The sequence below is a fragment of the Ornithorhynchus anatinus genome, chromosome 4, assembly GCF_004115215.2.
Source record: "Ornithorhynchus anatinus isolate Pmale09 chromosome 4, mOrnAna1.pri.v4, whole genome shotgun sequence".
Taxonomy (NCBI): domain Eukaryota; kingdom Metazoa; phylum Chordata; class Mammalia; order Monotremata; family Ornithorhynchidae; genus Ornithorhynchus; species Ornithorhynchus anatinus.
The window spans coordinates 119480840-119505060 of record NC_041731.1 but is presented as its reverse complement, the minus strand read 5'-3'; the positions used below and the strand labels follow the sequence as shown (position 1 = coordinate 119505060).

The window sequence follows — 24221 nt, the reverse complement described above, 5'->3', positions numbered from 1 at the left end:
GAATTGTCTCTGACCCATAGAGACGTCATGGACACATCCCTCCCAGAATCCCCCACCTCCATCTGCAATCATTCTGATAGTGGATCCATAGAGTTTTTGTGGTAAAAATATGGAAGTGGTTTACCATTGCCTCCTTCCATGCAATAAACTTGAGTCTCGGCCCTCCACTCTCTCCCATGCCACCCAACCCAGCATGGGTGAGTTTGACCTGTAGCAGATTGCCTGCCACTCGTTAGTCACTGCCCAAGCTAAGAATGGAATGGGTAGGCCTCTGCTTGACTCCCTCCCATAGCCGAGACTGGTAGAGTACTGGAAACTCTCCAGGTGCAATCCCGAGAGGGGCCCCCAGCAGTTTTTCTTCCCCAAATCCAGATCAAAGTCAGAAAGACTCACGGTGGGGAAAGAGACAATGTTTTCTCCATTTAGCAGTCTTTTGGAATCCAAAGAAGATAATTCTGCCCAATGACTTTACTCCACATGCTCTGTGCCCGAATTCATCATTACAGTACTAGCTAAAAGGTAATAAGATAATAAGTACAGTGCTCTGCACACAGTAAGCGCTCAATAAATACGATTAAAGTACAATTCAATGAATAATTAACAATGGGAGGGCATCATCTTCAAAGCCCTTTTAAAAATCACATTTCCTCCAGAGCATTATGTACAGCACTCTGCACACAGTAAGTGCTTAGCAAATTCCACTGATGGATTGTTTGATCTCAAACATGGGTCAGCTTAGCAGTTTCTGGAACCCAGTCACCAAGTGTCGATGACTTTCTGACCCAGGGTTCACTCCATTGTTTGCCCAGGGGGAATGAAGGTGATGTATCCATTGTCTTGTGTCCATCGTTCAACCCCCTGATCAATGGTATTTACTGAGCACCTCCTGAGAATGGGATTCAGTGGCAAGTGCCAGAGAGACTGGATGCTTCCAATGAAAACAATGGACGTAAAGGTACCCGATGCTGTATCTGTGTCCTACGGGGGTGGGCTGGCCAGTTGAAAACTGGACTTTTTGGTGTATGATCTGGATGAATGGTCACCTTAGCCTTAAGATGAATGGACACCTCTCCTGCCCTTCTATTTCCCCTCTACTGCCTCTTCAACACTTCCACATCACCTACGCAGTAGGGTACTCTCTCCCGCCTCTCCTTCAGGTAACACTTATTTACACATCTTTAAACTCTGCTGCTGCCATGACTTGTGATTTATTTTGATGTCTGTCTCTCCCATTAGATTGCAAGCTCTCTGAGGGCAAGGATCATGTCTACTTACTCAATCACACTTCCCTAAGTGTTTAGCACAGAGTGATAATTCAATGAATATTATTGACTGATTAACAGAGAAGATCACAGAGTTCATCGTCTTCTGTTGGAAGAGACGTTTCACCTTAATGAAAGAGATTCCGGCATCGGTCAATCCCAGCCAGCAGGATTATGAATGAATGAATAGTATTTGTTGAGCGCTTACTATGTGGCAGGCACTGTATTAAGCACTGGGGTAGATATAAGATGATTAAGTTGGACACAGTCCCAGTCCCGTATGGGGCTCACAGTTTTAATTCCCATTTTATAGATGAGGTAACTGAGGCGCAGAGAAGCAAAGTGACTTGCCTAAAGTCACACAGCAGACAAGTGGCAGAGCTGGGATTAGAACCCTTCTGATGTCCAGACCCATGCTCTCCCTGCTAGGCCATGCGGTGAAAGTATTTTCACCTCTATGATGCCACAGTGACCATGATATTTTGGGAAAATGGCAGGGCCAATGAATAGTTAAACATGGATAGAATCTGATCAAAAATTTCAGGTTCAGCAAGGTTCCCACCCTGACTTCTGTTAACACTTCCCACCTTATTGGTATTCAACACTCTGTTTTACTTAGGGTGTTTTTTTTTTTGATGGGTAATGTCTTGGGCCTCCTTTTGAAGGGATTTTGCTGATCACCTGCTATGGAATGCCTTAGGAATCAATGTACTTGTTTTGATGAAACTGGATTATCGTAATTGTTTATTTTCTAGAGAGCTTAATTGCACTGTATTGAAGACTCTGCTTATTCTGAATGCAGCAGCCTGGACTATTTGAAAATCTTTACCCAATCTTCCCATGAAGTGAAGTATTGATTTTAAAATTCTTCCCCTGACATACGAGGCCTTGAATTGATTTGCTCCAGCACACCTGTCCAACCTGTTCTTAGTTTATATTGGGGACTCATTTCAGACCCTAATTGTCTCTTTATTTAAACCATCCTGATGATGACCTTACATCAAGAGGAACTTGGGACAACAGGAGGGAGAATGAACTTTGACCACAAAAATTTTTCATCAGTACCCGTGTTAAAAACTGAGGAAACCGACGTTTCAGGCTGCCCTTTATCACTGATGCTCAGTCTGTCCTGAACCCTGTCTAAAGTGCCTCATCTTGGCAATTCTCAGAGGGAAAACTGGACAGGCCATGGCAGAGACGAGCCAGCTCCCAGTGCAATCATGGCTAGTACTAAGGGAGCTATACTGGAACACAACACCTGATATTTTCCCCCGTAGAGGCCGGTCTGAACCGGATTGGGGAAGTCAAGCAGAATGAGCTTGGCAGCCAGATCTAGACACGCTGGGCAGGGAGAGAAGGAAGAGGGTGGTGAAGTTTGCTAGACTATGGCAGAGGTCAGGAGGGAGAAGCTTAAGACCACATTACATCTAGCGATTAAATGCCTCAGGCTGACTCTGTTCCCAGGGAGGAAAAGACTGCGATGTAAAGAAAATATGTGTTTCCTACTTGCAAAGTACTTTACCTTCCCAGCAACACTGTGCAGCTTCTCTCACTTCAAAGAGAAAGACTTTGAAGCTCAAGATAGCTAACTGATGCCCATGGTAAACTAGTCCTAGGGGCAGATTTGTGATTGATGGCTTAGATTTTCCCAAGCCTAGAGTTTCCAGTCTGGTTTAGCTACCGAGGCATAATGCCTTGCTTCCTGGAGGCTTTTCTAGAAATGTTGTTTTCTTCTCGAGGGAGTATTTTTTCAGGATCTCATGCTCCCATAACTAACCGAATCATGAGCCTGCTTATCGTGCAGTCTCCCAGCCCTCATTCGATGTTCCCCCCAGTTTAACTGTCCATAACCATGGGTTCCAGTCACAGTCTCCATGGATAGCACAACCGTCAGCAGGCTCATTCTCAAACGTAAAAGACAAGGATATTGGCGTCTATTTTACTTTAAAATGGAAACTTTCAAGAGGAAGCATTTCAATGTGCACTCTCTAGTCTTCCACTGGGGAATACTTGCCGAAAATAAAAATAAGCTCACAAACTGACTGCACTCCAAGGGTCAAAAAGCAATTTGAGTAAATGCATTATTGAAAGGAAAAATCCTAGCCAATGTAGTACAAGGATGAGGAAAGAATTCAGGATCCCAAAGGAAAAAGGATGTGGAACTTAGCCGAGGTCTTCATTTAGAGGCTCAATGTTGAACTTGGAGGACCAGAGTGATTCTGTAACTGAAATCAAACCCCTTCCCATTTGTCTGTAATTTCATGCTAAAAACCAATGAGATGCAAGACACTCTCCCCGACACACAAACAATACACAAACACACACACACCAAATTTTGAGACCACGAATTGTGTATGAAATGCATAGTATAGAAAATAATCCTTTGGTAAACAGTCAGAAGTGGAGTTCAAAATTTGAGGTACGATTACTATGTAAAGCCAGTGAAAATATATATGTTACAGGGCTAAACAAAGACACTTCAGCTTTGTTTTTATGCACTAAACAATACCCTACTTTCCTCTGAAACCTATTCCTCAGTTTAGGGCACATAGATTTCTGAATAGAAACAGTTGTCAAGAATTCAATAACAATGAATCAAGATCCTGAGAAAACCAAAAGGAAACAATGTGAATATATGTATATATATTTATATATATATCTATATTTTTTTTCCCTGAGAAAAATCTTATACCTTTTGAATAATTAACTCAAGGAGTCATACACACATGGAAATAAGGCTCAGCACATCCTCATCCAGGATTGTGTTTTGTAATTATCATCCCTTGCTGAAAAAAACAATATTTCTCTACCTTACCTGTCTGGCACACGCCCTGCTTCTGTCTCCTTGGCTACGAGATACATGTAACCTTTTAAATATGATTTGCAGTAATTGGCAAGTACAAGCAGTCTTACCCTGAGGTAGTTGAGGGTGAAGTTGGTCAGACCCATTCGGGTGATGTTTTTGGACAGCTGCTCTAGCACCTGAGGGTCTTGTGCCTGCACCGAAGAAAAACCCTTTTTCACTTGGACATTCTTAAGGAAATCATGCTCATGGTCAGACATTTTACATTATTCTTTGGAAATGGGAGGCAAAGCATGGTTTTAGCACTTCATGTTTACTGAAGGTCAGGGGAGATGACCAAATTCATCAGAGAAGCATGTTTAAGAGAAACTCAAGGAGCAATTAGAGTCAATCCTGCAGGCCTAATGCACGCAAATGTTCAGCTTACTTTAATTCTGCTTCACCGTGTGACCAAGGAGGATGGGATCTGGCCTAAATGGAACATTCTTGCCCTGACATGTTCATGACCAGGGTCATTAAAGTCTGGGCAACTAATGGATGTTACCATATGCAACAGTGACCGAGATGATGTGCTTTCAATTTGTGCATAACCCTGTTTCCTGACCAGTCCGGGTTCCCTTGAGGGTTGAGTTTTGTTTAACGCCTTTGAGTCGAGGGTTGAATTTGAAAGCTATGGCCCCTGTCCCTGAACACCTGAAGGTTCAGAGTCCCAACCCACCAAACCAAGCTTGGGACTATTCTGCACACAGTAAGTGCTCAATAAATATGACTCAGTGAATGTTGTCAACTGCTTTAATTTCTCAAAGAGCTGAGGGAAGTCACAGATGGGAAACCCCACATCCTTTTGATTTAAATTGCCAAATGTTTTTAAAGAAGGGATGCAAAAATCAGAAGCTTGGCCCAAATTCTACCTGGAGGGAAACAATCCACCACTTTACTATGTGCGTGGGTCTCTACTAGCACAAACATAATGTTGTCTAAACATGTAAAACTGTGCTAGAAATTTTCCCGTCTCTTTCAGATCTGTTTTTCAAACTGGAAGCTTCCTTTCCCTAAGGAGGTCGGGGGGGGGGGGGGGGGGGGGGAGATAGGGATTGAAAGGCAGAGAAAAATGAAAGCAGAGCTCAGCTTCAGTTTCAAACCCCTCCTCTGAGGTCTGTGATCTCCACCACTGAGGGTACACGAGGGAATCAAGTGGCATCAGGGTTGTTGGATAAAGAGAACCTTTAAAATCCCAACTCCATATTGAATTTGTAGGTGTATTTTTCCTTCTAGATGCTTCCACTCCACAATTTCATTTTTTTCAATTTTTCACTTATCGAGAACATGTTTATTTTCCCTACAAGACCATGAATGATAACGACAACCTGGGACACAGAGAAAAATATCTTAAAATGTTTACTGAGGTAACATTGATTCTGAGTTTAAAATAATAGACAATTATAATAGAGGCTTAGAACACCAACAACGAAGCAAAGTAGAGTGAAAATAAGGGCTCTCAGATTAAAGTAGTGGCCAGAGAAACTAAATATTTACAGCTAATTGTATTAGGTGTGAAAAGTACTGGAATCCTAAAGGAGACAATCTTAGCTCCAGTGAGAAAGGATTACTTACATGCATGGCTAGAATGCTGCGAGGGACTAATTCTCGGTATTGTCTAATGGTAAAGTGCCATGTTTTTATTCTCATGAGATCATCAAAGGTAAACTCCAAGATCAGGCGTCCTTCTGTGCATACCTAGGATTGGAAAACAAAAGCAACAAGGTTTTCCAAGATGCACTCTGTGAAATTAAATTAAATACGAAAATGCTCGTCATTAGTGGGGGGAGATTTCATCATCCCAAGAAAAAGACATTAGTGAAGCACTGAAGGATTTCTCGGGTTTTCTTCCTTTGAAGAAACAGCTTGTTACAGTGCAGCTTTTATAGCGTCATGCCCTTCAAACTTTATTTATGTGTCATTCCCATTTTCCTTTTGAATTGCCACTGCTAGTTAACAGCAATAAAAACTTGGAAATGGATGGCTTTGTTTTGAATACCTGAATACCAAACTGAGCCAGGGGTCCTAGGAGGAAAATACTTCCTGAAGAGGTGGGTGTCTATCGGTCTGGTTGAAGCCATGGCAAGTAATTCATCGTCTCACATTGGAACCGGTGGAAGATAAACAGAAATGCAATAATTGGTGGCAACGCAACCACTGGACTGTCAACAGACACCTGAATGGAGAGGAACTGAGCGGCAGCCGTTGTGGTCACGCCTAGAAGAATGGTCCTTCAAGGCGGCAGGGAGCCCATTCAATTGGCAACTCTTATGTCATATTCATATGTCATATATCATAAGTCATATGACATATTCATATGATATTGGAGAAGCAGCGTGGCTTAGTGGAAAGAGCCCAAGCTTGGGAGTCAGAGGTCGTGAGTTCTAATACCGGCTCCGCCACTTGTCAGCTGTGTGACTCTGGGCAAGTCACTTAACTTCTCTGTGCCTTGTTACCTCATCTGTAAAATGGGGAGTAAGACTGTGAGCCCCACATGGGACAATCTGATAATCTTGTATCTATCCCAGCGATTAGATCAGTGCTTGGCACATAGCAAGCGCTTAATGAGTACCATTATTATTATATTCCAAGGGCCTTCTCTGGGCAAAAATTTCTAGGATCAAATGGACAAAAGAGCACTTTTATCTTAATCAAACACTGCATCATTTTGGGGAAAACGCCTTGTAAAACTCTGGGAGCTTGTTTGTTTGGCTCTTCACAGCCCGAAGGGCTAATCATTTCAAAAATTTAGAGAAGCAGCATGGAGTAGTGGATAGAGCACAGGACTGGGAGTCAGAGGTTGGTGGGTTCTAATCCCGATTCTGCCACTTGTATGGTGTGACCTTGGGCAAGTCACTTCACTTCTCTGGGCCTCAGTTACCTCATCTGTAAAATGGGGATTGAGACTGTGAGCCCCACGTGGGACAGGAGCTGTGTCCAACTGGATCTGCTTGCATCCATCCCAACGTTTACTACAGTGCCTGACATGTAGTTAAGTGCTTAACCAATACCATTATTATTAAATAGGAAGAGACTCATCTCTATAGCCTTTCCAGGACCACTGCCCCATAATTGTTGATATCACAGGTGAGACTCTCTTAATGGATTCCAATTCCTGGGCAGCTTATTTCTAGTCCGGTTGGTCTTCCAAGACAAGTTTCTGCAATCTCAGGCGGTGAAGGGTGAGTGTGCTAGGGAAGCAGCGTGGCCTAGTGGAACGAGCACGGGACTGGAGTCAGAGGACCTGGGTTCTAATCCCAGTTAATAATGTTGGTATTTATTAAGCGCTTACTATGTGCCGAGCACTGTTCTAAGCGCTGGGGTAGACATAGGGGAATCAGGTTGTCCCACATGGGGCTCACAGTCTTAATCCCCATTTTACAGTTGAGGGAACTGAGGCACAGAGAAGTTAAGTGACTTGCCCACAGTCACAAAGCCGACAAGTGGCAGAGCTGGGATTCGAACTCATGAGCCCTGACTCCAAAGCCCGTGCTCTTTCCACTGAGCCACGCTGCTTCTCTAAAACCTGGTGGGGGACCTTGGGCAAGTCACTTAACTTTCTTGTTCCTCAATTCCCTCGTCCGCGTGGCCTAGTGGAACGAGCACAGGACTCAGAATCAGGGGACCTAGGTTCTTATCCCGGTTCTGCTACACACCTGCTGGGTGACCTTGGGCAAGTCACTTAACTTTCCTGTGCCTCAGTTTCCTCGTCTGGAAAATTGGGATTCAATACCTGCTCTCCCTCCTACTTACACTGTGAGCCACTTGTGGGACCTGCTGACCTTTTATATACCCTAGCGCTTGGCACACAGTAAGCACAAAACAAGTATCACAGTCATTATCATTATTTGTATTATGCAATGATGATATCCTCCCACTCCTGAAGAGAGGGAAGCAGGTCAGTGACCTGGCTGGTTTATCCCCAGAGCTCCATTAGCATTGCAAATGATTTACTCAGGGCTTTCCAAGGAGTTGCGCAGGGATTAAGCCACACAATTCCCACGGGGTGTTAGTGTGCCAGAAGGGACCTGCCCCGAGGGGGGCTGAGAAAAGGGTGGGGGCTGTAGGAAGCAGTAATTAGCAAAATGCCCTTACACTATAACGTCCAGGCAGCAGGATGGCATAATCCTCTATTTTACAGAAAGGGGATTACTGAAAGTTTAAACAAATATTAGCTGAGTTAAATGCGGAGCTGCTTTATTATCGCATCCAGATCTTCCTTGTTATGGACTGCAAACCCAGAAGGTTACAGGTTCTGATTTACTTTGAATTAGAGTGATATATTGCCAGTCATTCTGATGGGTCACTCAGCCGGACGGGGAGGGTCAAGTAGAATTGTGTTCTTTACCTGCTCTAAATTACCAAACCCACACCGTGAGGGACATTCGCTTTGAGATCCTTCGGGCAGTCAAAATGTTATGGGTTCATGAACTAGAAACAAGCAACAGGTCATTTGTGGCCTGGTCTTTCTTTCTCTCTCTCTCTCTAAATGACTGGTTCCTGTGAAACAAGATGAGCTTCTCGGGCTGCTGTCTTCAGGCCAAAGATTTCATTGCTTATTTATTTATTTATTTGTTTATAGTATTTGTTCAGCACTTATTATGTGCCAGGCCCTGTACTAAGTGCTCAGGTACAGACAAACTAATCAGGTTGGACACTTCCAGGACTCACATGGGGTTCACATACTGACCTCCATTCTGCAGATGAAGCAAATGAAGCACAGAGAGATGAAGTGATTTGCTCAAGGTCTCACAACGAAAAAGTGGCAGCGGAATTAGAACCCAGGTCCTTCTTACTCCTGGCCTCAGCTCTATCCATGAAGCCATGCTGCTTTTCTTGCCTCTATTCATTTTACTTGGTTACATCTCACAGGATCCTTCATACCCTATGCATCTTTGGAGGACATCGAACTCTGGTGGGGAGGAGGGGTTATTTTTTGTGTGTATGCACTCGCTACCAAATAGACGTAGCAAGAAACACACCAAGAATCAAGAGGCACCCACACCCTCACACTGAAATAGTAGAATGCACCTAGCCCCCCAAAAAGGAAAGAAAATTCTCTTCTTTCAGAGAAATTCTGTGCATCGCTCTTAATCAATACAATTAATGTAGCTTTTCTCTAAAGTTGGCCTTTTTTCTTGCTAAAGCCACCTTTCACAAAGAATCCCCAATCCAAAGGGTCCCCAATTAAGAAAACATTTTCTGTTGTGCTGAATTCATGTTACCGTACTGTGAGCTCTGACATTTTGTTTCTGTGGTAACCAAAATCAGCTGATTAGTTGGCATGGCAACAGAAAAGATGTAATCCCAGCAGACACACTCTAATCATTGCCCCCCAGCACAGATGGTCTCCGGAGGATCAACAAGAAAGAGGCTGGCAGGCACTCGGCATATCACGTGCTGGCTGGAGACTAGGCCAGGAACAAGAGAACTAAAAAAAGAACATTTCTCCAACTAACCAGTAGCTTTTTAACCCTTTCCTTCCTTCGGCTATTTGTGGCACGAGAGTGAGGTTAATACTCAAGTAAATAACTTCAGCATTGCTTTCGTTAAACCTCACGGACACTTCGTAAAGCACTCTCCTGTTCACCTTCGGACACCATTTCTGTTGGTTAATTCCCAGACCTGTCCAAAATTGCTTTAGTTGGCTATACCTGGGTTATTTCACAGTGGTTAGGCAAACACATGCATGTGCGATGTAGATGTAAAATCATACAATCTTTTAGTATGGGGACAGAAGTATATTTTGAACCACTGTACAGTATTATACTTGTTAACTAACGGTGATTAAGTCACTGTCAGAGACATAAATAAGGGGACGCTTTTATTGGGAAATTGGAGGATGCATCTTAATGCTATTTTCTTGCAGTGCTGAGCTATGTAAAATTAATTTAGTTGAAGGCAAGATAAATAATAACAAGAAACATAATGTGCAAGAAGGCAGCGTGGTTTTATAAATTCCACCACAAATACCTATGTCTGCAAAAATGATAAACCTGGGACAACCCCAGAGGAGCTCTAAATCCTGCTTCAGTACGTAAAAATTAAAAAAAAAAGTCACCCCAGAGAGAATTAAGTTCAGCATCAGATGAGATTTTTCACTTTCAAATACAGAACAATTTTGTTTTTTTCTTTTATGAGTTGAGCTGCCCCCGTGATGATTCATATGCTTTTTATTTCCCATGGTTTTTTTTATTTCTATGTTGTTTTATTTCTCATTTTCCCCCAAACTGACATTTATTTCAAGTAAATATTTCAATATAGTTTTAAAACCAAATGCTTATTTATCCAATAATCATTTTAATGTAATCAGAAAATCCTAAAACACATAATATACACCAGAAAGCTATTAAATGGATTACTGTGGATTAAGGTTGCTGTGGATTCTGGACTCACCAGTTGACCGAGTATTTGTAAGAGCTGTTGGGATCTGTTGGGTCAAAAGCTAGTCAGGGAATTATCATTTATTGATAGTGTTAATCAGAACAATGTGATGAAGTACTTGCCTACTGATGTCAGGATACTTATAAAGGCTAGGAAATTATCACTGCTCAAATTTACTGAGCTTTTTTCCAAGCTCTATTTTAAAATGACATAATAGACACTAGAATATTATTCTAGGCTCTGAAAGAGCACCTGTGTTGTGCTTATCCCCAGTAATACTCTTACTGAAGGAAGGAGATTTCTTTTTAGATCTATCAAGGACAAAATAATAATTTGAAGTTTTCTCCCTGGAATAGTATAACCATCTTAAAGCAAGTGGAATTGTCAAATTTCTTAAAAATAAATGTGCATAATTAGTTTCCAGAGTAATATTACATTAGGATATATTTTTCCAGAAAGAGATATTTTTATTTTATGTTTCATCCTAATGCTACTTGGCAAAAGTTGTAATAAAGTACAGCAAATCAGTGGCTTTATTTTCTTAGGATGAATATGGTTTCTGAAGGGAAACTTTGGAAGAAAAATTTGAATTGGCCTAAATTTTCCTAGAGCAAGCTTGATAACCATAATGATAATAATGACAATTGAGGTATTTGTTACAGTGTTACTACGTGCCAGGTACTGTATTAAGTGCTGGGATGGATACTAGCAAATCGGGTTGGACACAGTGCACGACCCACGTGGGGCTCAGAATCTCAATCCCTATTTTAGAGATGAGGTAACTGAGGCCAGAGAAGTGAAGTGACTTAACTAAGGTCACACGGTAGATAAGTGGCGGAGCCGGGATAAGGACCCGTGACTTTCTGAATCCCAGGCCCACGCCCTATTCACTACGCTATGCTGCTTATCAGCAGGGACACTACAATGCCACAAAAGATCAATGTTTCTGGAGCCACAAGTCCCACTTTCAGGCCCATTCCAGGACGTTGGATGCCAGCATCGAGAAATCGTGGGAGAAAATATTTCAAGTATCACTTGATTCCCAGCTCACTGCTACCTTGGTTCTCTTTCTGTAATTCAGAGAGGCTGTTGGCTCCTTGTGGGCAGGGAGCATGTCTACCAACTGAGTTTAGTGTGGTGTGTTCTATACAGTAAGAGTTCAATAAACACCATTGATCCATTCATTGGTGGTGACAGTTTTGGGAGGCTTTCTGTGCCATTAGGAAACCGATTCATACCACATCCACCCTGTCTTAACCACTCCAACCTACCAATTTTCACCTCTGTCATGCTGAACTGCAAACCCCTCAATCATGAATTGGCTAATGAATCATTAAAACACAGGTGAGCGGGTGGGTGTCTCTCCTTGCTCCCACTGACACAGGCAATAGCCCAAGTAAATTATCCTGGACTCAGGGAAGGCTAAGCAAACCCAGAATTCATCAAAATTCAGGGGCCAAAAAAATGTTTGTAATTCATTATGTGGTAGGTTTCCAAATTTTTTTTTAATGAATGTGAAATTTTAACAGTGATTTACACTACATTCAGCAAATGCAAGTTTGGAGAAATCTACACACAGAAGAGTAAAAAGAAAGAAATACATAAAAGGACCTTAGCAAGGTTTTTCTTTCTGATTTGCTGCAGCTAGTAGAAATGCCCCTGCAATGTTGGTGCTTTAAAAGCAGGAGGGACAATTCAATCTACTGCCAAGCAATGTGTGGATTTTGATTCCCTGAGAAACGGTCAGAAATCTGATTCAAAATGAACATCAAAGATGAGCACATTATATGCAACCCAAGTACCATTCCTTTCCACACAGGGTGAACCACTTCTTCCATGCATGAAATGCCTATTTTATAGACAAGGGATTTTTTTCTGTCTTCTGCAAACTAATTTCGTCTCTGACTAAACTTTCAACTGTTAAAACTAGAAGACACCATAAAGCCTATTTTATTTTTCCCCTTTTTCACCTATCAATTTATCTTTCATATATCACTGGGAAAAAAAAAAACTGGACTAATTAATTTTGGAGAGCAATTCATTTGGCTAGTCATTTTTGCAGTTACTATAATCTACCTTTCTCTGATTCACATTCTTGGGCTACAACACAAGTTTGGGTTTCCTTTCCAGTAGAAATAGCTTTGGTCATGCATTTAAACTGTTTTTATTAAACTGCTTAAAATATTTATGAAAACATTTTAACACATTAGGTTTTAGAGAGTTCTCATAATGATACCCAAATTTAGGCTTAAACAAAACTGAGAATGTTCTTTAACAGTTAGGAAACACTTTAAAAAATAAATAAAAGGTCCCTGGAAAAAGCTCCATAGGCAACTTGAATCTTACTTCCTTTTAATATTATAGTTCTAATTTCCTGGCTCATGTGCTCTTTCTTGGATACTTGATAAGCAGATATAGAGAGGTTCACAAAGATCATCAGCCATGAACCAAAAAAAAAACAAACAAAAACCTCCAACTGGTCTGAAAATGTCTGAAGTATACAAAATCAGCTCAACCTTCCAGAACAATAATTACTGTCTTTCAGACCACTAGCAAAGCAAAGAAAAGCATGCTTTATTTAGTGTCTCCCAGTACCTTAGTAAACATGGGTTTTCCATGCTGGGTAACCATGGTGCACTGATCACAGTCCACTGTGATGGATGAGTTGTGGTATGACTCTTTGGAGTGCTTGAGAATGTAATACAGGTCCGTTACACCTCCTTCAAAGACAGTGCTAAAATAACGAGGAATCAGAGTCCTTCCAATTGCTGTGAGAAAAATATGAAGAAAAAACAAAAAAAGATAAATACTTAAACTATCTTTCAAAAAAGAATAACCACCCCCCACAAAAAAGTCCCCTCAAAGCTACAATCGATGTCACTGAACACAGTTCCTCTTAAAAATATATATTATCCTTTAAGACCTACAACACGTATGTCTGTTTAATACTGCCATGAAACAGTGGAGATTTCTCTCCAAGCAAATTAAGGCAGTTTGAAGGGTCATATTTTTCCATCTTGAATTCATTCAACTATACTTTCATCAGGAGCATAATTTCTAATACATGGTGAGAAAACATCACAGCTAATTAGGAACCCTAGCTATATGAATATGTAGAACATTACATATATGAATTAGAACACACGATTCATGAATTACAGATGTAGAGCTGATTAAGTTGAGATTGGCCATTACTAGTGGGATGACCATTCCAGATTTCCTGCAGCTATAAAAGGCACATTCATTCATTCATTCATTCATTTATTCATTCATGTTTATTGATCATATCTGGGATATCTGGGGCACCTGGGCCAGATTCTGCCACAGCCTGTGATAGCCAATGATTTCAGCAGGCTGGTGACAACTTTGGAGAGCTCCCCTTCCCGAGGCCAAGATGTCTCGTTGGCACCTGTGACAAAGACACTGACCTCTGAGCTAAACAGTAGTGATCAGATGATCGCGACCAGACTGAGGCAACTAGAGAAAAATCCTCTTGCCTCTTTAGTTAGGTTTCCCTGAAATCCCTGCTTTAGCATAAACAATGGATAAATCAATGGTACTTAGGGAGCACTTACTATGTGCAGACCATTATATTAAACGTTTGGGGGAGTACAATAAAACAGAGTTGGGAGACAACTTTCTCGGCCCACAGTGAACTTTCAGTCCAGAAGGGGAGACAAACATTAATATAAATAAATAATTTATAGTATATCATTTTAAGATATGTATGTAAGTACTGTAGGTTTGAGAGTGGCACAAATATCAAACGCCCAAAGGTCACAAATCAAAGTGAACCAAAGAGGCAGAAGGGAGAGCGAGCTGAGGAAAAGGGTCTTGGAGGAGATGTGACTTAGTAATGCTTTAAATGGAGAGAGAGAGGTGGTTTGGCATTTATAGAGGGAGAAGGAGTTCCAGACAAGGGGGAGGAGGTAGGCAAGGAGCTGACAATGAGATAGAAGAGCTCTGGGCACAGTAAGTTGGCGTTAGAGGAGCAAAATGTGAGGGCTGGACTGTAGTAGGAGATCACTGAGGTGAGGTAGGAGATGAGCAGTGATATGAATATAGAAGCAATAAGTGGCAGATTGAATATGTGGATGGAATGGTGCAGCTGAGTCGAGGACAACGCCAAGGTTATGGACTTCTGAGGACAATGGAACTGTCTACACTGAAGGGAAAGACGGGGAGAACAGGATTTGGGTGGGAAGATGAGTTCAGTTTTGGACATATTTAGTTTAAGGTGACCCTCTCAGGATCACACCTGGAGAGTTTCCAATACTCTACCAGTCTCGGCTATGGGAGGAAGAGTCAAGCAGAAACCTACCCATTCCATTTCTACCTTGATAGTGGCTAGAGAGTGGAAAGGAATCTGCTACAAGTCAAAACTCACCTGTGCTGGGCAGTAACGGCAGGGGAGAAAGTTGAGGGTGGAAACTCAAGTTTACTGCATGGAAGAAAGCAATGGTAAACCACTTCCATATTTTTACCAAGAATACTCTATGGATACAATACCAGAACGATTACAGATGGAGGTAGGGTGTTCTGGGACAGATGTATCCATGAAGTCATTATGGGTCAAAGATGACTCAAAAGCATAAGGCAAGACAAGTTTAAGGTGATGGTGAGCTATCCAGGTGGAGATGTCCTGAAGGTAGGAGGCAATGCAAAACTGCAGAGAAGGAGAGAGATCAGGAGTGGAGTTGTGGATTAGTAAATCATCCAGAGAGAGATAGTGGCTGAAGCCATGAGAGCTAATACGTTCTTTGAAGGGAGTGGGTGTAGATGGAGAATAGACGGAGACCCAGAACTGAGCCTTCCCCACTGTCAGAGGGTGGGAGGCAGAGAAGAAGTCTGAAAAAGAGGCTGGGAAGGCTCTGTCAGAGAGACCGGAGGCGAAGCAAGAGAATACAGTGTCAGTGAAGCCAAAGTTGGATGAAGTTTCAAGGAGAAGGGGGTGCTCTATAGCGCTGAAGGCAGCTGAGTGATCTAGGAGGATTAGGATAGATTAGAGGCTGTCAGATGTGGTAAGGAGGTTATTGATTACCCTAGAGAGGGCTGTTTCCATGGAGTGAAGGGGGCGGAAGCTAGATTGGAAGGGATCAAGGAGAGAATTGGAGAGAAAGTGGAGACAGTGAATGTAAGCAATTCTCTCAAGAGGTTTGGAGAGGAATGGTAGGAGGAAGATGGGGTGATAACTGGAGGGAGCTGTGGGTCAAGGGAGGGTTTTTTAGAATGGGGGTAGGTAAGCATGTTTGAAAACAGCTGGGAAGAAGTGGTTGGAAAATGAACAGTGAAGATGGCAGGCAGTCAAGGAGGGAAAAAGGGAAGGGGCGAGTGTTTCTACAAGGTGTGAATGGTGGCATCAGAAATTTAGAGAGGAGGTGAGAGATCTCTTCTTGAGTTAATACAGGGAATATAGGGCGAGTTGAAGACCGTGTAGGACGAGGGGGAATGTAATTAACGCAAGCGTAACCTCTTTTCTCTAATTGTTGTCAGTCACCTGTAACATTCGTCTGTCCTCTCTCTGGGAAATTTGTCTGTTTTACATTGTACAATGGGCACTGCATGGTTGGGGTTATTTTGGGTTTTGTTATTGGTGACAGGGTTTACTTTGATTCTGTTTCAGTCATCTTTTATTCTGTTGTTTTGCATTGGGTTATTGTGATACCCTTTTTTCTTTATTGATTCTACTTCTCTTTGGCTTGCATTATATTCATTTATATAGCTATTCAATTTTACCTGCAGTTTGATCCTTTTTCTTCAACCCCTTTGGGGAAGGCCTGGACCATTCATTTGGCAACGGAACATCTGGTTCTTAATACAGTTCCTCTTAAAAGCCTACAAATATTCTGGCACTAGGTTAGACTTCGCAGGAGTAGAGAGACACTGTGCGTGTCCCCTGAGAAGCAGCATACTTTCAGACCTACAAAGGGGTGAGGGAAACCCAGCAATTGACCACAAGACCGGAGAAGTCTACCTTGTATATCAATTTATGGCAACTGTGACCAGAACGGGAGAAGATACCTGGGGGGTTCGAGGTGCTCAGAGCAATTTGTCACTGTGACCTGGTTGATGGGAGTGTTGTGGGTGTCACCTTTGTCTTATGGTTATGGAGGTCACAAAGGGGGAGCTGTGAGAGGCTTGCTCAGACCTGCCAGGCACCCACCCTGATCAGGGGTCAGTGGAATATTCTGGGAGGGGACTGACTTCTCGGCCAATAGGATGCTAAATTAAGAGAAAGGATTCAGTTTGAAGTTAGCTGTGAACTGTGCTGTGGAGTTAGTTGAGGACAGGTGTCATCTGTTCTTCCTGAGGTCCAGGAGAAAGATCTGCATACGGTCACAAATTTCTCTCTACCCAAACTCTTCCTGGGATAAAAAGGGTGTGAATTAGTTTGCTTTTGACCTTAACCTGTGTATAATTTTAGGGAAGCAACATGGTCTAGTAGAAAGAGAATAGCCAGCGTATAAGATCTTAAATGTATCCCACTCCAGAAGCCCCTCTATCTTTCAGGTTGTCTTTCTCCACGTTATTTCTCTTGCTTGCCTTCCAAAAATGCAGTGACTACGCTGTGCCCAGTATTTCAACTTCAAGGATATAAGAGTTTAATAAATTCTAAAATTAGTTCTTTTTTATCTGATATTTCTCAGGAGGTCCAACATTTTGTAACCCTTTGACAATCTCACTGTACTATACATACCTTTGTGCGTGCACCTACCAGCTCCCCCACAAACACACATTTCTCATGAGGATATACAGGATATACAGGAGGATATACATTTTTTGCCATTTTAATTTAATTAGAGAACTCTAGGCCTATTATGTCAGCAGAAGACTTTGGGATTAACTTGCAAAATGTTATTTCTATCGTGAGCTCTCAGTATTGTGCCCTGTCAAATGCAGAATTAACACTTGAAGTTAATTTTGCACATTTCCCACCCTTTTGGCCTGAAGCTGATTACTGCAAATCAACATGAATGGTGAACATAATAGGGCAATCTGAGATTTCTGCTGATTAGGATAAATGTATATTTTTGGAATGCGGGATCGGTGTGAAAATATTTTACCATCACATCAATGAGAGTTCTATAGAATTATGAAGTGGTTGATCCTATATTTGGATCTTAAATACACATTCATAACTTGAGAGTAAACGCTGAAATGCAAGTCAATACTCCAGTAAAATGGTGTATTGTGCTCTGATGACACTGAAGGAAATAGGGGTGAAAGTGATGATGACGAGCCCATGAGAAATGGAGCCCACAGTTCTGACCCAAATGGATAAAAGTCAGGACTGTCATAGTCATAGTAGATCTGCTTTGTGGAAGCAATCATCCCCACACAATAGCACAAAATCACCCATTGCAGTTATCCTTGAACATTAATATGGACGCAGCTATCTTTGTTAGGGAAAAGAAAATCACAAAGGAATCGTGCTGAGCAGAGTTCTTCACTATTCTTGGAGCAGCAGTGTGGCTTAGAGGGGCTTTGGAGTCAGAGGTCGTGTGTTCTAATCCTGGCTCCACCACTTGCCCACTGTGTGACTTTGGGTAAGTCACTTAACTTCTCTGTACCTCAGTTATCTTATCTGTAAAATGGAGATTAAGACTGTGAGCCCCACCTGGGACAATTTGATTACCTTGTATCTACCCCAGGGCTTAGAACAGTGCTTGGAACATGCTAAGTGCTTAACAAATACCATCATTATTATTATTATTAAACATTTAATCACCATAAAATTAATAACGATCTGGAGCTTAATTTATTATTATTATCATTAATAATAATTGTGGTATCTGTTAAGTGCCAATTAGGTGCCAGGGACTGTTCTAAGCAATGGTGTAGATACAAGGTAAGTGGGTTGGATGCAGTCCCTGTCCCACATGGGGTTTGCAGTCTTAATCCCCATTTTACAGATGAGGGAACTGAGGTCCAAGGAAGTTAAGTGACTTGCACAAGGTCAGACAGTAGACAAAAGGAAGAGCCAGGGTGAGAATTCAGGTCCTTCTGATTTCTGGGTCCATGTTCTATCCACTAGGCCACTCTGCTTCTGGTACTTTTAGTATTTGAAGGGGATACGACTAGTGAGACATTATTATCAGTCAGTCGATTATATTTATTGAGCGCTTACTGCATACAGAGCACTGTACTAAAGGCTTGGGAAAGTACAAAATAACAACAAACAGATATATTCCCTACGCATAGTGAACTTACAGTCTAGAAGGGGAGATGAATGACTTGCCTAAGGTCACATAGCACACCAAAGGGAAAGTGGGCTTGGAACACAGATCTTCTTTTGTATCTGTGGCTAGCCCATTGTGACTCCTCCGCTATTTATTTCCCACCTGTGTATTCTTTCCCAGAACTTAGTATGTTGCTCTTCACTCAGTAAGCATTTAATAAATTATAATAATAATTATGGTATTTGTTAAGTGCTTACTATGCACCAAGCTCTGTTCTAAGTGTTGGCACAGATACAAGGTAATCAGGTTGTCCCACATAGGGCTCACAGTCTTAATTTCCATTTTACAATGAGGTAACTGAGGCACAGAGAAGCTAAGTGACTTGCCCAAAGTCACACAGCAGACAAGTGCCAGAGCAGGGATGAGAACCCACGTCCTCTGACTCCCAAGTTGTGGACGTGTATTTAAATGTTGAGGGGCTAAGCAAAGTTTAAATTGGCAAAGTTTACCCAAGTTTAGAAATAATCATTAATGAAACCTACTAATGAATATAATTTTGAAACAAGTGTATGTCATTTTAAGCCCGTCAAATGGCAGGGACTGTCTCCATCTGTTGCCGACTTGTTCATTCCAAGCGCTTAGTACAGTGCTCTGCACATAGTAAGCGCTCAATAAATACTATTGAATGAATTTAGATAACTAAAACAGCATCTCCAAAACAGGTGAGACTACTTATATCAATTTTGCATGGTCTGAGGGTAGGCAACACTATAAAGTAAGGGGGAGGAGGGAATTGTTTTATAGAACTGGGGCTGGAATGTCCACATCTGAATATCATGGAAAAGATAATTATGCTTCAGGGAATAATCATTTTAAAAAATTCATTTCTGAATTAGAGCTAATTTTGAATTTTATAACATAAAAAAATCCCATCTGAGACCACTTAGTTTTGATTTGTTTCTACTTTTGAGTATTTATGTGCCCCATCCATAAACATTCAAACTCTATAAACAAAAGAACACTGTCTTGTTGGAAAGACACAGCTTGCATGCCAAGTCTGCATTCCAAGACTTTTTTTTTAATAGAGAAGGAATATCCTTGAAAATGAGTTTTCAGAACAGCCAGATTCAAATTCCACCAAATCTGTAGGGGAATGCCTGACGGAGGGACCGGCTGCCATCTTAACTTGTGTGGCTCCTCCTGTTCATCCTGTCTGGAAAAACAGTGGTTCTTCCTTGGCTTAAATGTCGAAGGAAACAATACTAGATCTTTGTCCCCTTTGCCCAGTGAAGCCTGGATTCCTCATCTCCTTCTACAGCTGTCTTATGACCTTCTCATTTAAACACTGGAGAGAGAGTATATAAACGACAGCTCTAAACTTTCCATTAACCAACGATGTTCTTCACTTCTCTAATTGATCAACATTCATGAAATTAAAACAGAGGGGCAGCACAATCAATTTATATTTGCCTTTCTTTCCATTTGGTTTATTTGTGTTCTTTTCCCTTCAATAGCCTTGCACAAGTTCTTTTGCTTTGCATTTGAATGATCGTATTATCGTGTAACTTTAATAACATCTCTTCAAGATTCAGCGTTTGAGCATTTTGTCCTTGTAATTATTTTTTTCCCCAGAAAGAATATTTTAACCGTATGGGCTTATAAGACTGTGAAGAAGAAAGTTTGAAAGGCAAGGCAAAGAAGTTTATCCACAATTTTATGACAAATCACTGTCAAAACATAACAAACCACCATCAAACTTCCAGAACTGTAACCAAATGTATGAATATATATATATATATATATATATATATATATATATATATATATAAAAAGGAAATCAGGGAGGGAGGACACTTTACAGGAACAACACATCCCTCCTAAGCATAGAGGGTAAAACTTTCATGGAAAATGACAGAAAAGTCTGAAGAAATGAGAACAGAAACATGAAATTCAAATCAATTTGTGGCTCAGATTGGAAGTTGCTTGTGGACAGGACCATGTCCAACCAGATTTGCTTGTATCCAGTCCAGTGCTTAGTACAGTATCTGACATATAGTAAGCGCTTAACAAATACCATAATTATCATTATTCTTATTATGTCTACTACTATTATACTCTCCATAACACTTCTTACAGTGCTCTGTGCACTTTTGGTGTTTAATAAAAATTATTAATAATAATAATGTTGGTATTTGTTAAGTGCTTACTACGTGCCAAGCACTGTTGTAAGTGCTGGGGTAGATCTAAGGTAATCAGGTTGTCCCACGTGGGACTCACAGTCATAATCCCCAGTTTACAGATGAGGTAACTGAGGCCCAGAGAAGTGAAGTGACTTGCCCAAGGTCACACAGCTGACAAGTGGCAGAGCCGGGATTCGAACCTATGACCTCTGACTCCCAAGCCTGTCCTCTTTGCACTAAGCCATGCTGCTTCTCTAGTTGAAGCCATCTAAAAGGAGATGAACTCAAGTCTTGCAAATTATCCGGTTAGTAATCCTCTCTTCCAATGGATAAATAAATAAATTGATCAATCAATCATATATATTGAGCCCTTATTGTGTACAGAGCACTGTATTAAACACTTAGGAGAGTACATAATAACAGAATTCGTAGACACATACCCTGATCACAGGGGACTTACCGTCTAGAGGGGCAGATAGATATTTAAATAAATTCTGGATATGCACATAAGTGCTGGGGCTGAGGGAGGGATGAATAGCACCATGGCTCAGTGGAAAGAGCTTGGTCTTAGGAGTCAGAGGTCATGGGTTCTAATCCCAGCTCTGCCACTTGTCAGCTGTGTGACTTTGGGGAAGTCACTTCACTTCTCAGTGCCTCAGTTACCTAATCTGTAAAATGGGGATTAAAACTGTGAGTCCCATGTCGGCCAACCTGATCACCTTGTATCTCTCCAGTGCTTAGAAGAGTGCTTGGCACATAGTAAGTGCTTAACAACTACCACCATTATTATTATTATTATTAAAGGTTATAAATCCAAGTGCAAGGATGCCATTGATTAGAACTGACCACCACAGTTCACTGAGTGATTAAAGAAGACGGGACACCTGAAGAGAGGATCCCTTCTACTGGGATCTCATAAGGATTAAAAATTATTGGATTAGGATGTCCATTAAAAAACACCTAAAACAAGAATCTTTTGAAAGAGACTGACTGTGTGTGTGCGTGATTAAAAACACCAAACAGGTTTAAGAGCAGATTTGTGAAACTGCCACACCCAGAGATCTTTAAAAATAAAATAATGTTCTGACAATGGATATTTTCAGTTGTCACCTTTCTGGGAGCAGGGAAAGGGACCAGATGCCAGGGCTCCGCATGCAGTAAGGGCTCAATGAATATGATTGACTGAATGAATGAATGACTGCCCGCTGAAGCTATTTTTGCTTGGAGTCTATGCTATCCAACTGATGATGAGGACTCAGTGGCTGAAAGCAAAGAAGGGTCCCCAGTATTATTCCTAAAATTTTCATGATCTATGATACTATATAAAATGCCTCTAAGTGGACTGGAAACAGGTCAGAAGGTAAGAAGAAGTGCAGCCTACAGGAAAGATTATGGGACTGGGAGGAGAAGAGGGCCCAAATTCCATCTCTGTCCCTTGCCAGGGTGTACGATCTTAGGCATGTCACTCAACTTCTCTGTGCCACAGTTCCCTCCTCTGTAAAATGGGGATTCAATGCCTGTTCTTCAGCCACCTTAAGTGGGTGAGCCCCATGTAAGATGGGGACCGTGTCTGATCTGCTTGTCTTGTATCTACCCCAGTGCTTAGTAGAGTGTTTGGCATGGAATAAACACTTAACAAGTACCACAATTATCATTATTGTTAATTTTAGGTATAAATAGAGGCTTGTCCTAAATGGTGGTTCTGAAGCCTATCTAGTTAATGATAACCATCGTGCAATTATTAATTCAATCGTATTTATTGAGCACTTACTGTGTGCGGAGCACTGTACTAAGCACTCACACAGTACTAAGTGCTTTCTTTCAGCTGCACTGGTATCATCAACTCATCATTTTCCTTCCAGTGGCTGAGTGGTTTGTGCTGTGTCACTAGAAATGTTAATCGAAGAAATTCTACAGTGTTTCTTGCAGGACACTGGACTTTCACTGAAGTTTCAGGGGTCTCTATAGGTTTGCCATGGAATTTAGGAGAGCCATTGAGGAAGGAAATTGAGTATTCTGAACCTGACACTGACACTGAGGTAATCAAGATCAACTATAACAATGAAGACCAAATTGTGTGCCCCATCAGTGTCTGTTGAATAGCTATGGGAAATGAATTGGTGGTGAAATTCCATAGGGTCAGGGTTCATTCTACAATTCCCCCTCAGTTCCCCAGCTTAGAACAAGAGCCAGTGTGTTGGGAGATAAAACAAGTCTCTCTCTCCAATCATCTAGGATACAACTGGAGCTCCTGGGAGAGGCAGCAGGGGAGAAAACTATACCTTAAATGTATCTTCTTCCACCCTCAGAGAGTTAGTACCTAATACAATGCTAGGCAGTTTAGTACAGTGCTTTGAACTCAGTAAGTGCCCAAGTGAATGCCTAAATGAATACTGAAACTCCTTTGAAGTAGTATGGCCTAGCAGAAAGAACAGGTGTCTGGGAGTCAGAGGACCTGGGTTCTAACCCCAGATCTGCCGCTTGTCTGCAGTGTGACCTAGGGCAAGTCACTTGACTTCTCTGGGTTTCCTTATTCCTGAAAATGGGGTTTCAATCCCTGTTCTCCCTCCTAGTTAGACTGGGAGGCCCATGTGGGCCAGGAACTGGGTCCAATCTGGCGATCTTGTATCTATCTCAGTGCTTGGTACAGAGCTCAGTACATAGTAAGAGCTTAACAAATACCACAATTATCATTGTTGTTGTTCTTAACCTGACAAGTTAAAATTGATTTAGGTCACTATACTTAGGACTTAGCATAGAGATTTTGTGAGATTGGGCTTTTTCAATCATTTGATAAAGTCTTGCAAGTAATTCCATGAATCCTAAGGTTTTGTGAGCATATACAAATTGATAATCAATATGATCATTCATTCTATTCCATTCATTAAATTGTATTTACTGAGCTCAAGTCACTTAACTTCTCTGTGCCCCAGTTACCTCATCTGTAAAATGGGGACTAAAACTGTGAGCCCCAAGTGGGACAACCTGATCACCTTGTATCTACGCCAGCACTTAGAGCAGTGCTTTGTACATAGTAAGCGCTTAACAAATGCCATTATTATTATCTTTATTATCACTATGTGCAGAGTACTGTACTAAGCGCTTGGGAGTCAGAGGTGGTGGGTTCTAATCCCAGCTCTGCCACTTATCAGCTGTGTGACTTTGGCAAGTCATTTAACTTCTCTATGCCTCAGTTACCTCATCTATAAAATGGGGATTAAGACTGTGAGCCCCACGTGGGACAACTTAATTACCTTGTATCTACCCAGCGCTTAGAACGGTGTTTGGCACATAGTAAGTGCTTAACAAATACCAAAATTATTAAATTTTTAACAATGCAATAATAAACCGATACATTCCCTACCCACAATGA

The 24221-nt window shown here is 41.5% G+C and overlaps 1 protein-coding gene and 2 non-coding genes across 11 annotated transcripts in view; 1 reads left to right on the top strand and 2 right to left on the bottom strand.

Annotated features, from left to right (window-relative positions):
- Positions 1–24221, bottom strand: part of LDB2 (LIM domain binding 2) — a 497394-nt gene that overhangs the window by 74310 nt on the left and 398863 nt on the right. For all 9 annotated transcript variants that reach the window (XM_029063421.2, XM_007664296.3, XM_007664285.4 and 6 more), the window contains 3 exons: positions 13084–13256; positions 5680–5802; positions 4176–4259 (listed from right to left, as the gene is read on the bottom strand). In XM_029063421.2, the coding sequence (XP_028919254.1) occupies positions 4176–4259; positions 5680–5802; positions 13084–13256 (380 nt within the window). The remainder of the gene's footprint in view (positions 1–4175; positions 4260–5679; positions 5803–13083; positions 13257–24221) is intronic.
- Positions 207–342, bottom strand: LOC114811794. Its single transcript, XR_003759490.1, has one exon. It is a non-coding gene; the product is annotated as a small nucleolar RNA SNORA7 (small nucleolar RNA).
- On the top strand, positions 14729–14865 carry LOC114811938. The gene has a single exon (XR_003759633.1). It is a non-coding gene; the product is annotated as a small nucleolar RNA SNORA7 (small nucleolar RNA).